At 35.2% G+C, this 16,852-nt stretch overlaps 1 protein-coding gene across 1 annotated transcript in view; it reads left to right on the top strand.

Annotated features, from left to right (window-relative positions):
- The window catches only part of CFAP47 (cilia and flagella associated protein 47), a 380,737-nt gene that overhangs the window by 307,908 nt on the left and 55,977 nt on the right, over positions 1-16,852 (top strand). Inside the window, exon 57 of the mRNA XM_062183128.1 lies at positions 1,917-2,015. Within this exon, the coding sequence (XP_062039112.1) occupies positions 1,917-2,015 (99 nt within the window). The remainder of the gene's footprint in view (positions 1-1,916; positions 2,016-16,852) is intronic.

Raw genomic sequence — 16,852 nt, 5'->3', positions numbered from 1 at the left:
GTATAGGAATTCTAATGTTAGGAATATGTTAGAAATTAGTCTAATGTACACATACTACAAATATTTTTAAAGTTAATTAATTAATTACTTTGAAAGGCAGAGTGACAGAAAGTGAGCAACAGAAAAGAGATCTATCCACTGATTCACCCTTCAGATGGCCACAATGGCCTGAGCCAGGCCAAAGCCAGGAGCCCAGAACTCCACCCTGGTCTCCCATGTGGGTGGCAGGGGCCCAAGTACTTGAGCCATCCTCTGCTTCTTTCCCAGGAGCAATAGCAGGCAGACAGATCAGAAGTGGAGCAGCAAGGATTCAAACAAGCACTATGATGTGGGACACCAGTGTCACAACTGGCAACTTAACCCACTGCACCACAATCCTGGCCTGCATATTACAAATTAAAGGACACATCTCCATTAGATGTTGGTACCCTTGCTAATATAGCTGTATGCCATACCTGCTATTTTGTATGCTCGTTAATGTCAAGAGTCACCTTAATTCATAGCTTTATCCCTTTCTAAATGAATGTTTCCATTTGTTGATAAAATAGACACCAGTAGTTTATTGAAGAGTAAAGCAAAATAGCACTATGGGAAAAGATGTGCATACAGTTAATCTCATATTTTAGTATTATAGATATCAGCTTCCATTTTGAGAGTTGATCAATGTAAACAAAGTGTTGTGACTAATGCTTTTTAATGTTAATTCTGACCATGATGTTCACCAGCAGTAAAGTACTAATGCACACAATCTAGCATAATTATGATAAGCTAATCACACTTAACAGGACATAGAAATACCTGGTACAGTTCATTTCAAATAGTAGAATCAATTTTTGAAAATTTTGCCCCTCGAGGCCCTCTTGAATCTTATCTAAAATACATCCAGAGTTGAAAAAATGTTAATACTAAGGTTGTGGTAATCAGTACAAACTGCCAATCAGGGGCAGCATGACTGTTCATAAGAGAAGACATAAACAGATCTAAGAAAAAGTCAATAATATTGCTTCCAAATTCAGAATTCAACTTTTTAAATATTTGAATTACTAAGTAAACACTACTGGGAAGTTTGAATTGAATTTTATATAGAGAGAAATTATAGTATCAAATATACTAATTGTCTCTTTATACTTTAATTAGATTATTTGTTTTAGTTTACTTTGCTCTCCACACAAACTTTCTTTTTTTAATAAGGAAAACTAGAAGAAATATTATAACTAATTTTTAGATAAGTGATCTGAGATGCTACTGGCTTACAAGGACTTTAAATATTTTTACATAAAGTTTAGATACCTTAATATTTAGAACTCCTTTCATATTATTCTTGATTAGTAGCTCCCAAAATTCAGTAAGCAATCCAGGTCCACACTCACTTATTCTGCTGGGCAGTAAGGCCCTTTCACAAGCTATCCTGATGCATATTATCAAAAGACTACATTTTCATAAACACTGATATTGTCTCAAAACATTTTTTTAAATTATACACCTCTAATAATAAAATTCTCAGCATTCCTTTCAATGTGTGTATATTGGTTTTTGAAATGTATACATGTAGCACTATGTATCTCATTATCATGAAATTTCATTATCATGTATTTCGTTATCAAGAGAGCTTGTCTCATTTTTACAGAAAGTTATTAAACTCTACAATCCATTTTTAGATGATAAATTCAAATATGCTTTAAAAAAAGCCAAGATTTTTTGAGTTGACTTTATAATACTTTTAATATTATAGAAAAACACAACAGTGAATATGTTCTTCAAAATGCTATTTAAATTTCATTTCGAAATATACTTCGAAAAATATTTATCAGAGTAGTTTTCTACTATAGAGGAATTTTCATTCTATTTCCATCTCCATTGATTTTTTTTTCTTGAATGTGATACTGAAGTGCAATATCTTTGTATTTTTTAATTAGGTCGGGAAGATTCCAGGGGACTTGTCGTTGATCATTGCTGGGATAGCTTCTTCATTGTGAATTCCGCCTTCAAGCTTAGTACTATGGGTCATATACATGGTACAGGAGTTTTACTTTATATTATATCATTGTACATACTCTCATATTACATAGATGATGCATGCTTCTGCTGTCTTAATTATGCAAATTAACTATTCAGTAAAAATTAAAATTACAATATTATAATTTAGAAAAAAATTTTAGTTAAGAGGAAAACATGGATTGCATAATATTTATGTGTATTTATTGTTCTTGTGTTGTTTTTCATTCCGTAGCACACAAGACTTGTTAAATATTTCATTTTGGAATTTTGAATAGTTGAACAGAATACTACTTAACACTTGTGTGTGAGTTAAGGAAAATTTTGGAATATTATAAATAACTAGTGTGATGAGATACTCATGAAAAATAACTACATCTTTGCAGAGCTAAATATTATTTACAAATTTATCATAAAATGTGCATATATTTTTCTTATATATTAACCATTCCATTAGAATACTGATGAATAGGAAGCAAATCTTAGAAATGATGAAATTGCTCAGAAATCTAAATCTCAAAATTATTAATTTACTTAAAAATAACTTTCTTGAATTACAAAAGCACAATTGTTAATATGATAAAGTATGAATTATCTTAATATAATATAAAATAATAATGGAAAATAATAATCACTACTGACATATCCCAAAAATAGGTTAATGGCTTTCTTTTATTTACTATTGTCATTTACATCACAATCTTTTTTTTTTAAGGCTTACTTTAGTTATCTGAATGACAAATTACAGAGAGAGAAGGAAAGACACAAAGAGAGATCTTCTATCTGCTGGTTCCCTTCTCAAATGGCCACAACAGCCGGGGCTGGGCCAGGCCAAAACCAGGAGCCAAAAGCTTCATCTGGGTCTCCCACCTGGGTGGCAGGGGCCCAAGGACTTAGGCCATCCTCCACTGCCCTATCAGGCAGATTAGCAGGGAGCTGGATGAGAATTTAAGCAGCTGGGACTCCAACCAGTACCCATATGGGATGCCAGAGTTGCAGGTAATACCTTAACCCACTATGCCACAACTCTGGCCCCAGTGTATCAGCATCTTAAATCTCACTCATTTGTCCCCTTTGATATAACTCCATGATATAGATGTTATTATTCTCACTGAATTGAGAAAGTTGCAATTCAGAAAATTGAAGTTATATAGAATCAAAACAGTTGCTTAATGGCAGAGCTGTACTTCCTTGTGTCTGACTTCAACTTTTGCAACCTTTGCAATGTATTAAAAGCAATAGTAACACAAGAGAAGAAATATAGATGGCCAAAGAATGTTGAAAATATGCTCAATGTCACCTGTAATCAAATAGTTGTTGATTTAAACAATGGTCCACTAAGTTTTATTTTTTCTTTGTTTTTTTTTTATTTTAATGAAACTACCAATGCTAATGTTTCTATGCTGACACTGAAACAAATGTACAGTACTTAATGGAATAGAAATAACTACATAGTGTCTGAGAAGCACTTTGTGTAATGTATTTAAAGAAACCAAGGGGGCCAGAGCTATAGTGTGGCAAGTTGGGCTACAGGCTACAACACCAGCATCCCATGTGAGTGCTGGTTCAGGTCCCGGCTGCTCCTCTTCTGGTCCAGCTCCCTGCTGGTGCACCAAGGAAAGCAGTGGAAGATGGCCCAGGTCCTTGGGCCCCTGTGTCCACATGGGAGACCTGAGGTAGGAAGCCAAGGCTCGTGGCTTCTGGTTTGGCCTGCCCCAGCCCTGGCCTTTGCAGCTATTTGAGGAGTGAACCAGTGGATGGAGGATTCTCTCTCTCTCCGTTTCTCTCTCTGTGGCTCTGCTTTAAAAGAAAGAAATAAACCAAGATTAATATCCTGTGAACCCAGTTACCTTAGTTCTAAGAGCACATATGATAATTATGCTCTTTGTTTTTCACAAAACATAGGACAAATCCATTATACTATCATTATGATACAAGTATGTGGGTTTTAGTACATTGAATCCTTTGAGCCCAAACTTCTGTAAATGGCCATTACACTTTTTCTATCATTATAGACACTCCTTTCCTTATGCTTTCAATTGTATTATCCATATTCTAGCTTCTGTGTACTAGGTAAAGCTATCACCATAGTAAATTAGTCAGTGATTGCTACATTAATACTTTACAGCAAACAACCCACTAATCTCAGTGTCTTATAGCCAGAAGCACTTATTTTCTTACTTATGGAGATGCTGGTAGGGAAACTTTTAGATTTTGTGACAACATAAGGACTGCTGTATATGTTTACTCATTCTAGGACATGCCAAGAATATGTTCTCATTGTGCCTGGACAAAGCACAAAAGAAATGGAAATGCAATATGCCTCTTAATTCTCATCCTGTATAATATTACTGAAATCCACTCTGCATTGGCCAATTTATGTAATGTTTGGTCATGATTAGTAACAATGGAGTTTGGAAATACACTGTACATATCAAAGAAAAAATCAAAATAAATGTCAGATTACCATTTTTTGCTGATACATAAAGTTGCTAAATATTCTATGGTTTTACACAAGGAATAGAAGGTATAGATTGATATAAAAATCTCAGAAATTTATTAGAACCATCTCTGAAGGCTAATTCACTCATTTATATCACCCTCTCAGGAATTTTCTAAGCCTCCCTATCCTGAATTTCACCTCCACACCATGACATTTCTCACCCTCCTTCGCTGCTCACCACCTTCACCAACCTTATTTAATTGTTCATTGTCTCTTCCCTTTATCATGAAAACTTCAGAGTTTTTTCTCTCTTTGCCTCCCTGTTGTATTCATATATCTTAGAACAGGATCTTATAATAGTCTCTAAGAAATATTAGATATTGAGCAAATTGAGCAAGGAACTGTTGGGGTTGCTATGGGTACTGTAGGAAATGTTAGAGAAAATATCTCTTGCTTCATGGACCTTAATATTTTGTGGAGAAGAAGAGATAAAGAACAGATGAATGAAGAGCCATGTAAAAAGCTTTGACTGTTTAGAGAGATCGAGTTAGTGGAGGCTGTTTTCAGGGAAGACATGTAAATATTTGAAAGAAATTAAACAAAAAGTTGAGCTTAAACTGTTACAAGTAGAGTGAGGAGAAATTGCTAAATTTAGATAGGAATTGGCTGAGAATGGTGATGCAGCAGCACAGTGAAGGGTGGGGAAGATTGGAGAAGCTGAGCACAGAAAATCAGCAGGGATAGAGCACGTGGGGGCTTTTCTAACCTCACCTACTACAGTCAATCTAGAACACACAACTCTTGGTATTACTACCTCACAATTTTTCTTTTGTAAGTTTAAAATTATTCTGAAATAAAATGTTAACAAATAAAATTTTAAAAACAAAAAAGTTTTAAATAAAATAGTGATATGGCTAAATTTGTATTTTACAAAATATTAACTCTGTGTGATTATACTGTGGCATGTGATCCTGAAATAAAAGATGAAAATGGTAGAGCTGGTAAGAAATGGTCTGAAATGAGATATGTTTTGATGGCTTTGTTATCAGTATTTACCGATATTCTGGTAATTTGCACTAAGGGGAACAAAAAAACACTCAAGTTTGACCCTTACATTTTTGGCAAGATAAAACTAGGTAACTAATGATGCCAGTAACTGAGAAAGCGAAATCTTTCAGGAAAAAAATTAGCATGAGGACGAAGGGGCAACTCTATGTAGAGTAATATCTATTCTGAGAAACTAGATATCCATGTGCAGAAGAAAAATGTAGTTGTAACTCAGGAGACAGTTTAGAGTTGAAAAGCCTAAAAATCAATGACCAGAAAGATAATGTAACCAGAGCAGAAACGTGGCTATTGAACCAAGGGCAAAAACAAGGAAGAACTTTCTAATTTTGTTTTTTTATATATATATATAGTTATTTTATTTATTTGAAAGACAGAGTTACAGAGAGAGGTCTTCCATCCACTGGTTCACTCCCCAGGTGGTCGAAATGGCTGGAGCTGAGCCGATCCAAAGCCAGGAGCCAGAAGCTTTTTCCGGATCTCCCACGTGGGTGCAAGGGCCCAAACACTTGGGCCATTTTCCACTGCTTTCCCAGGCCACAGCAGAGAGCCAGATCAGAAGTGGAGCAGCCGGGTCTCCAACCGGCACCCACATGGGATCCTGGCACTGGAGGCAGTGGCTTTACCCACTATGCCACAGCGTCGGCCCCTCTGGGAAGTAATAAATAAGGATCTTTAAATTAGAACTAAAAAAATTCTGTTGCTATCTGATTAGATTAATAACATTCATAGTAAGAGTTCTTATAGAACTGTTGGATTTTGGAAGTTAATCCAATTTAATTGCTAAGTTTAGAATATTTTCTTATTCTTTGAAAACTGGGGGTGGGGGAGGACTGGCGCTGTGGTACAGCAGGTTAATACCCTGGCCTGTAGTGCCGGTCTCCCATATGGGCGCCGGTTCGGGACCTGGCTGCTCCACTTCTGCTCCAGCTCTCTGTTGTAGCCTGGGAAAGCAGTGGAAGATGGCCCAAGTCCTTGGGTCCCTGCATCCACATGGGAGACCTGGAGGAAGCTCCTGGCTCCTGGCCCCTGGCTCCTGGCTCCTGGCTTCAGATCGGCGCAGCTCCGGCCCTTGCGGCCAATTGGGGAGTGAACCATCAGATGGAAGACCTCTCTCTCTCTGCCTCTCCTCTCTCTATGTAACTCTGACTTTCCAATAAATAAATAAATCTTAAAAATAAAATAAAAATTGTAATTTTTTTAGGTTTCAAAAATTACATAAGAAAAGCTTAGAATGAAGTTAAAATTATATCTATTTTTTACTAGTTTGGGAACCAAACAGGATATGAGTTAGGGAGAGAGATTTTGAAAAATAAAATATATCCTTTCTAATTTTATTGGTATAATGATATCTTTGTTATGCTGGGATCAAATAGCAAAATGCCTCTCTTGAGGAAACAATAAAATATGCCTAAAAATAGAGCACTTATCAACACTGATAAGACATAGAAGAAATAAGAACATCCATATTCAGAAGACATAGAAGAAATAAGAACAAAAAGATCACTGGAATATAAACGAGCATCAAGAAAAAGAAATAATAAAGAAAGCTTAGAATGATAGTACATATGTGACAGCATTAGCGTGTTTGTGTTATTCTTGAGAAACATGATTTTTTAGACTTAGTATTTTCATTTTAATTTTTAGAGTCTGATAAGCTAAAGTATGTTCTAAACCAGACATTGTTACTTGTCTGGTACATTCTAAAAAAAAAAAAACACACACACAATAATTATTCTTTTATGCTATACAAACATTAAATTTCACATAATATTTCATTTTTATTGAAAAAATACAATCTGAACCTCCAATTCCAGGTAAACATTTATTTTCAGTTAATGAGATTCATTATAATATTCTATCATCTCTAATCTGTATTAATTTAAAGTAAAAAAATATAGTAAACACAAAATATGTGTGATAAGAAGAGTTTAAAATGAAAATCATTATGACTCTGTCAAATGTAATTGGAGCTCTAATTTATATGGCAAAAATTCAACTACACCTGAACTAAAAATTTTACCTTTTTTTTCCTTTTAGCTGATATGTCAACATATATTTAAGTTTAAAAGTAAGATCAAATAGATATGACTTGTGATATTTCTATGAGTAGTTAGAAAATAACTGTCTACTGTCACCATCTCTTGGTAAAGTCAAACTGTAATCTTATAGAGATTAAATTTATGTTTTTCTGTTATCTCATAAAGGGAAAAAGATGAATGCATTTTATAAAAATATTCATTTTCAGATTTCCCTGTTTTGATAGGGCACAATTACTCATTACTTTTTTGCCACTTTTATTCTTCTAAATTCTGTTAGTTGTAGTGGATGGAGGTAGGAAATACATTCTCCTCATTCTACATTTCTGTTTTTAGACCATTCTCCTAAAAAATTCTGGGTCTGGTGTCTAAGCCATTCAACGAAATAGCTCAGGTTCCAACACTATATTTGTTAAAATCCTTGCTGACTTTGATATCCCCATAGCTGATTTTTCCATAACTGGTTTGCTTTCCCCCAGTTACCATATTCTTCATTCAACCTTAGCCATGCCAATGTTCATCCTCCAGACTAAGTCATTTCCAATAACCTCAACTGCTCCATAACCTCAATTTCAAGAATCCTATTCTCTTACTGCCACCTCCTGTCTTTCAAATGAATTCCCTGTAGCATTCTCTTCTGGCAATTGTTCAAAACGTATCCTTCTCATGTTTTCACTTTACCACATCACTTCGATGGTCCATAGTGCACACTCTCATCTCCATTGCTTTCCTCCTTAGTCCTTCCTCAGCCTTACTTGACACATGACACACTTGTCAATAGCAAACATTTGAAGTAGCCTTGTAAAATTTCAGGAAAATGTCTAAGCTGAATAAAGAACCTAATAGAAATTATAGAGCTTATTAAATACAATAAGTTAAATAAACATTATTGGATGGATTCAAGAATGGAAAGGAGGTGACTGAATCAGTGAAGGTGAAGACAGATCAACAGCATTTACATAATGTAAACAACAGGAAAAACATAGACTTTTAAAACCTGAACAGAGTTCCAGAGGTTTGTAAGAAAATAGCAGTGAACTAACATTTGTACTGTCGGAGTTCCAGAGGGAAAGGAGAGAGTAGGCCTGAAAAATTACTTAAAGAAATAATGTCTGAAAACTTGCTGAACTTGATAAAATATATAACCCTTCAGATTCAAGACACTGAGTAACTCCAGTCTGTTTAAAGCAAAAGAAATCCATGGCAAGACACATCATCATTAACTTCTGAAAACTAACAACAAACAATCCTTGAAAGCAGCCAGACAGAAATAGTACATTACTTATACAGAAGCACTGATTCAAATGGCAGGATATTTCTCATCTGAAACCATGGAGGCCAGAAAGAAGTGGCACATATTTTTCAAGTACTGAAAATAAATAACTGTAAACTGTGAATTCTGTATCCAGATAATATATCCTTTAAGAATGAAGGAAAAATGTACAGACATTCTCAGACAAAGGAAAAAAAATCAATTTATTACCGGCAAACTAGCCCTTAAAGAATTGCTAAAGAATGTTCTCTAAAGATATAGGAAATAATACAACAAGAAAGATTGGAACTTCAAAAAGGAAATAACATCAGCATGGATAAAAATAAGGACTAATATAATAGACTATACTGCTTCTCTGGAGTCTCTTAAATAATTGATGCTTGAACTAAAAATGACAGCACTCTCTGACATTATATATGTTTGTGTGTGTGTATATATAGAGAGAGATATGAGTTTTAAGACTGTTGCATTTAATGTGTAAAGAGTATAACATGATCTAAATGGAAGTAAAGTGTATTGACTGTATTTTCCTATTTTCTGTGTTCTTGAATGCCCTGGAATCTGAGGCCTTAGAGGAAGGATGGTTATCAGGGAGAAGGGGCAGGGCATTTGAAGTGCAGATACTGGACTGTACCTGGAAGGTTATAGGGATGACTTTGAGATGCAGATGCTGGACCTTGATGTCAACTCCTTAGGCCTTTTTCACACACGCATAAGCTCATATCTGACTTGCTACCTAACAATGCCATCATTATCTTGCTAGGAATTGTATTTCTATGGAATTCTGACAGGCAATAGGCACAAACCTCAACATAGAAGATGTATAACCAATCAGATCATAAAAATCATTTTTGCATCTTAAAAACAAACAGAATTACAATCTAGTAACAGACATAATTTTTCATTATTTGCATCAAGCACACTAAGAAAATTTGATTTGTGCAGTAATCCAGATTTGGAAAACTCTCACAGCTAGTAAGTCTCAAAATCGAAAGACTCAGTTTACACCTGGGGTTCAAACTGGGTGGCCATAATAAGATCTTAGATCATTGTAAAAGTAATAATCCATTTAATCTGAGTGTTTTCACCCAAAACTGTGGGCCAGATCTAAGCAGAGTTAAGGTGATTACTCAAACATTCTAAAATAGATGATTGTTAACTCCTTTAAGACTCTTAACCAATCACGACTCAATAAAGACAACAGAAAACACAGGAAGACTGCCCCCAGAGACACATCAAATCCTCATTACTAGGTTAGTTACAAAGAAAAATCTTAGTTAAAGGTGAAGTGGGAGATTAATTTTCATTCCAGGTCCTTGTTATGCACAAACAGAAGCCTTCATAGTGCTGACACAAATAAGGTAAATTTTACTAAGAAGGTGAGAAAGCACACACACACACACACGCACACACACGTGAGCACAGTGCCCACACAGAGAGATACCTGTCATGATTGGACAGTGGGTCAGAAGGAGAAATGGTTGGAGAGGAGAAACAGAGTACTCCAGTACCTCCTCCAATGGGGGTCTCTGGTGGGAGAGAACCTTCCAGCAACTGCTTTTATGAGGTGGTAGTAGGATAGAGGTGCCTCTACAGACATGAAACCACCTAGGAGTTTTATGGTACCTCCATAAATCCCCCATGGAGTTCAATATGCATATTTTCATAGTGTCTTCCCTCCCTGCCCCAATCCCTGGTAAAGCAGATACATCCCAGGAAAGGGGTTGTTTTGATTGACAAGTAGGAGGATGGAGGACAGAATTACACATGGCAGGGAGGGGAGTGGGATGGCTTGCAGGTACCTCCAGCTCTGTAGATCTTAAATTAGTTGCCTGCCTATCCTATATCAAAAAAATTAACACGTGACATCAACCTATGAGCCCATTACTCAGGACAGTTAAATACAGCAAGGAACAAAGAGGTAGAGAATCAGATAATCCTGCTATCTGGACTTGTAAGATATAGGAGATAACTTTAAAATTATTTCCTTCTAATCTCATTCAACCTAATTTCTCACGACATGCAACTTCCACAAACCTTCTACAATATACTTATTCCCTCAGTTCCTCTTTCTATATATATAAAAAAATTCTTAACCTTCCTCACCAAGAATACATTCTCATGCTTATAGCTTCCTCCACAACTTTCTCTCCTACCTACTATTTCCTGCAATTCACATCCTAAAATAGCCCTTTAGCACGTCTAAATTCAGAGAAAAACATCTTTTAAAGGAATATATTCTATGAATTGGAAAATGTCTTCAAGAACTCAGTGATTAGTGACACTTAATTGTGTGTGTTTCTGATAGCATAAAGCATGCCCATGTCTCCAGATAATTGTCAAGAGAGTTTATTAAATTATATTGGCAGCTGAGTGTGGTGTTGCATTTTGAAATAAAGCTTTCCTTCCTATTAAGTCAAATGACCAATTTTCCACCCAACTGAACTCAGGTTCCAATCATACAGATTTCTAATTATGATTTATAGCAGAAAGCAGATGGATTTCCTAGCTCTCACTGAACCTATTGTACAAAACACAAGGCCATAGCTCTTGTTAGGCAAAGATGCCTGAATGCCTGTCCTTCAAAAAAATCTGTATAACCTGGAATTTACCTCTTTATGCTACCAGAATGTTTCTGTGAAAGTAATAGCAATTAAACATATTAAATAGTTTGTGAATGTCTGGCTTTGTGAAATGGAACACAGGGAATAGTGTCATTTCTCTTTTCTGTCATTTTCTTCAGTTTTTTAGATTCAGAAATACAGGCAAATATCATTAAAAAGGACATACAAATACATACTGCGAGGTTATAGAATGCCAGACCTTTGAATGAGGTTTATTAGTAGGTGGATGCACATAGTTGATAGAGAAAGAGACAGAGAAGTAGGTATATTGTAGTAACTGGTAAACTTTGAAACATGGTTTCCTTTCAGTGAAATTTGCTGCAGGATCATTTCCCAGAGTGAATTGAAATCTGATGACTACCAGTGAAATCCAGCACTTCCTCCCCTTCTCACTTCTGATACTCTTTCTTTCTATCTCATTAAGAATTTAGAGGCAAAACAGAGTCAAGTTGGTTCTTTCATTACATGAATAGCCTTATTTTATCTGAATCCATGTGCCTTGCCTTTCCCTCAATTATATTGGAAATGTTCTCCATATTCTTAAGACCAGCCCTCTGGTCAACTATGTGGAGCTTTCTAGTTCTCCTCTGTGTCTTCTCTAACAAATACATAATGGTTATTCCTGTAAGCATATGCATGCTACAATAGCTCTTTATCCCTTACCCTATCAGTTGCCATCCCATTTCTCTGATCCTTCTTGATAACCAAATTGAAAGACTGTCACATGTACTTATTGCCCTCACTTCTTATACCATTAACATTTGAATCTATGATAATCTGGCTTTATTCTCCATTATTCTACTGATACTGCTCATTTCATCAGTAAACAAACATTGCCAAAACTAATCATCCAAATGAAATTCTCACCTCGCTTATCCCATGAACTCTACTTGGCATAGTTGATGTCTCACTGTTTTGGAAACAGTTGGCCATCAGAATATCAATTCTCCCTTGATTCTCCTATCTCTATAGTAAGCTCTGCTCATTAGAGATTCAAGGCTCAGTCTTCTCCTATTTACTATCCATATTCAGTCCTGATAAAATCTCATTTGGTGACACATGAGATGTATACTTCCAAATCGATAGCCTCAGCCTGGACCTCCTCTCTAAATCTAGACTCATCTGTTATCTCAATATTCCTAGTTTAGATTTCTATGTTGCTTCTCAAACTTCCTAAGGCACTCTGCTCAAGTCAGAGAAGCCTTCCAGGAGCACCCTATATTAATATCCATATCACTCTCCTTTATTGTTTCGCTTAACACTACATATACATATATATATATATAATATTATATTATAGCTACTTCTTCTGCTCTCTTTTCCTAACACATTCTGGAATTTATTACTCAGGGAAGCAGGAGATTTGTTTTCTTCACTATTTTACCCCAAGACTTATTATAATGCATAAGTATCATCTGAAGGATCATGTGAAAGAATAAAATAGTGTAGAATAAAATAATATTGTAGAAAATGGAATTATTTGCATATACCTTTGCCATGCTAAAACCTTGGTGCCTACAAGTATATAAGCTTTCCTTTTCATAAGAGAAAAATCTCATGTAGAAATTTAAATAACTTTCTCAGCTTCCCAGAGCTTAAGTTTCTCAGATTCCCAGACCCAGTGAATAGTGGAGCAGAGATTTAAAGTTCTCTTAGTATAGTGTAGGGAAAAGAGCACATGGTGATGGATCAGTAAGATTAGTTGTAGTAATAGTAATACCAGTAGTAGATGACATTATTTTATCTTAGCATTTCTTATCAGTAATTTTAGTTGAACTTTTTAAAATATTTATTTATTTATTTGAAGGCAGAATTATAGACAGAGAGAGAGAGAGAGATTTTTATATCTGCTAGTTCACTCCCCAGATAGCTGCAGGCCAAAAGCCAGAAGCCTGGAACTCCATCTGAGGCTCCCACATGGGTGGCAAGAGCCCAAGCACTTGGGTCATCTTCTGCTGTCTTCCCAGGAGCATTAACAGGAATTTGGATGGGATGTGGCACAGCTGGGACTGGAACCGATGCTCATATGGTATGCTGGTATTGGAGGTGCCAGTTTAACCCACTGCACCACAATGCTGGGTCCCTTAATTGAAATTAAAATTAGCTACTTTACAAGAAAATTACTCAATTCTTTAACATAATTTTTATAATCTCAGTTATCTTTTCAATTTATAAGGAAAATATATAATTGAACTAGGTAGGAAAGACCATTCAGATATTTTATTCCAGGGGTGAGCATTGTGGCTCAGTGAGGTAAGCCACTGCTTGGGATGCCTGCATCCTGTATCAAAGTGCCTGATTTGAGACATGGCTACTCTGCTTCTGATCCCTGCTAATGTGCTTTGGAAGGCATCAGATGATGCTCCAAGGCTTTGGCTCCTTGCCATCCACATGAGAGACTCAGATGGTGTTCCCAACTCCTGGCTTCATCCTGGCCATGCCTCAACTATTGTGGGCATTTGAGGAATGAACCAGTGGATGGAAGAGATAGTCTCTCTCTCTCTCTCTCTTTCTCCCTCTCTCTCTCTTTTCTTCAAATGAATAAATACATCTTTTTTTAAGTTTCTAAAGAAAAAATATTATTTTAGGAAAAAATATAAGCACAAAACATAACACACATTATCAAAACACATTTCCTTCATACAAAGCCTAGAAATCAGTTTGATAAAATAATATAAAATACATAGTGTACTGAAAGGGATTTTATTACAGTACTTTAAGGTTTATTTTAAATGGCAAAATATTTGCAAATGGAACTAAGAGGCCTGGTGCCTATGACAAGATATATTTCTGTATTGAAAAATCAAAAAGGGTGAGCATTGTGGCACAGCAGGTTAAGTTGCCAGTTATGAAGCCCACATCCCAAAGATATTCTAAACACTCATGTAGCTTTAGCACAAAACACTTATTACTCATCCCTGACTGTGGTTATATAGCTTGTATTTTTCCCAGTTGCACAGAGGAATGATATGAACTTCCACTTTCTGCACTAATCCCTCTGATAGTGTCTTCTTTGAACTAACTCTACATGAGATGAAAGAGTAAAACAATAATAGTGTCTAATCCTTCGGGAGTAAAATTCACCTAAATGCCCTTGTCCATATTCAATAGATGCCTCCATTCAGTCAAGGAATTATAAGTAAGGAAGAAAGTTTCATCCCTAACCTTCCCATCATTTTAGCAACCAAATAGCAGTTTAGGTAAGTTTCTCTCTCTGCACTATCTTTAGTGAGCTTGGCTTCAAATCTCAATAAGTAAATTTAATGACATCTATGCCACACCCATTGGGATAAAATACAAAAGATAATATCGTGTATTCATTTACTCAGCCTGCCATAAGAAAATATAACAGATGGGGTGACTTAAACAAAATGTGTCTCTCACAATTGAAGGTCACAGTGTCAGAAGGTGTGGTTCCTTCTTAGGCCTCTCTTCCTGGCTTATAGATGGTCACCTTCTTTCTCTGGGCTAACAGCACGTTTTTTCAGTGCACATGTTCCCGATGTCTACCTCTGTGTCTAAATTGGCTCTTCTTATAAGAACAACAGTCATATTGGGCTACGGCCTGACATGATAACCTTATTTTAAGTTAATCATCTCATTAAAGCCCTGTTTCCAATACAGTCATATTCTGAAGTACTGAAGGATAGGGCTTTAACATAAGAATTTTGTGAGGATACAATTCCATTCGTAGCATCTCAGAATAACCAATTAAAGGACTCTAATGAAAGCCACCATAGTTACAGTACTGTTCCACTTTTTTTTGGTAATTTGAGGACTTTTTTAAAAAATCAATTACTGAAAATATAAACTATTCAGATGGAAAACAAACTTCATGTGTGAAAACAGCTAATGAAAAGTCTTGCTTTTGATTAATTGATAGTTTACAAGTAAAAAGTTATATTATATTCTTATTTAAACTAAACCACTAGAACAAAAGTAATAGCATGGCTTAGGGTACTGGCATATTTCTTAGTGTCTCTATGATTTTCTGACATAGGCCATTTCTAATTCCATACTAAGTATTATAAATTGTGCACTGTGGAGCAGAAATTTAATACCACTAAAGCGATTAAAAATGAATCTCCCAGGATGAAATCCATTCATTGCTAAAATGAGGGTTATGTTAAGTTTATTCTCTTGAGAAGATTTTCTTTGTAAAAGACAAGAAACCCAATACCCATTAAAACAGTGTACAACATCTATATTCAAACAGGATATTAGTAAGTAAAAATTTCTAATATCTTTCATCAGAAGAACGAGCAAAATAGCTGTTTTAAGTGTGCACTGAAAAAATTTGGATGCTAATTGAAATTGTGGGGTAGCAAATTTCCAAAGAAAATTAATAATAATAAAATAAATGTCATTTTTAAAGTTTTCAGAAATTACATGTATTATCAGGGTTTATAAATATAAATAATGTACACCTTTCTCACGAACTGTATAAATGCATAAAATAAATTATATAAAACTATATGCATTTCCTCCTGATGCTTCATAGGGTTTTGAATCTCAAGAATGAGGAGTATGATAGAATAAAATAAATCTCTGTAGAAAGCCCCAGAGGCCTAAAGGGTTAAATACTTGTAAAATTCTACAGGTGCTTTCAAAAATACTGTGAAGTAAGCAAGTGCCTCTTGTTGGTTGATGAGTTTATAATTTTAAACATGGCAACTTAAAATCTTTTGTCATCCACAGTTATATATGATTTGCTGCTCATAAAACTAAAGTGTTGTTGGTTCTGTGTTTAGCTGTCCTCCTATAGGTTCCTATGGACTTTTTCCAGCCACTTCTATTGTATTCAGTACTTTGGGATGGCTCTGTAAACAGATGAAGCCAATAATGTATTAACAGTACCAACTGAGAGAAAGTATGGTTAACTGAGGTTACTAAAAACAAAAAGCAATTCAAATCAATTGGCAATCTACAAAAAGAGTTAAAGATTTTAAAAGCTATTATTAAAATTGCTATATTGGTCTATTATGCTATGTTATATGTGTGTACATATTGTATGTCCACATGGGAAAATTTTATTAAGAATTTTATTTTAATTGGCTTATAGATAAGATTGTCCATAAATTTAAGCTGCTAAAATCAATCAAAGATACATTTTAATTCGTGTGACCTGAATCTGTGTATCATATGTTTTATACTTGTTGGTAGAAAGAAACTAAAAACATTTTAGATGGTTGTGCTTAAGTTTACTGGTTAAACAAACTACACCCTGTTAGATATTTAAGAGGTGTTTCCAAATACATGATTCTAAAATTTATAGAAGGCATTGGACCTTCTGGTAAATGTTTTCTTAAGTTGTTATCTAATGGTTGAAACTGTTTGCTAAGTATTCAGGTAATATTGCTATTGTCAGCAAGCGATCTAGGACTTGCTCCCTCATTTCTCTATTCTAAGCCCA

This window comes from Lepus europaeus, chromosome X (genome assembly GCF_033115175.1).
Source record: "Lepus europaeus isolate LE1 chromosome X, mLepTim1.pri, whole genome shotgun sequence".
Lineage (NCBI taxonomy): Eukaryota > Metazoa > Chordata > Mammalia > Lagomorpha > Leporidae > Lepus > Lepus europaeus.
The sequence above is the reverse complement of the archived record's forward strand: the minus strand, read 5'-3'. Positions and strand labels throughout refer to the sequence as shown.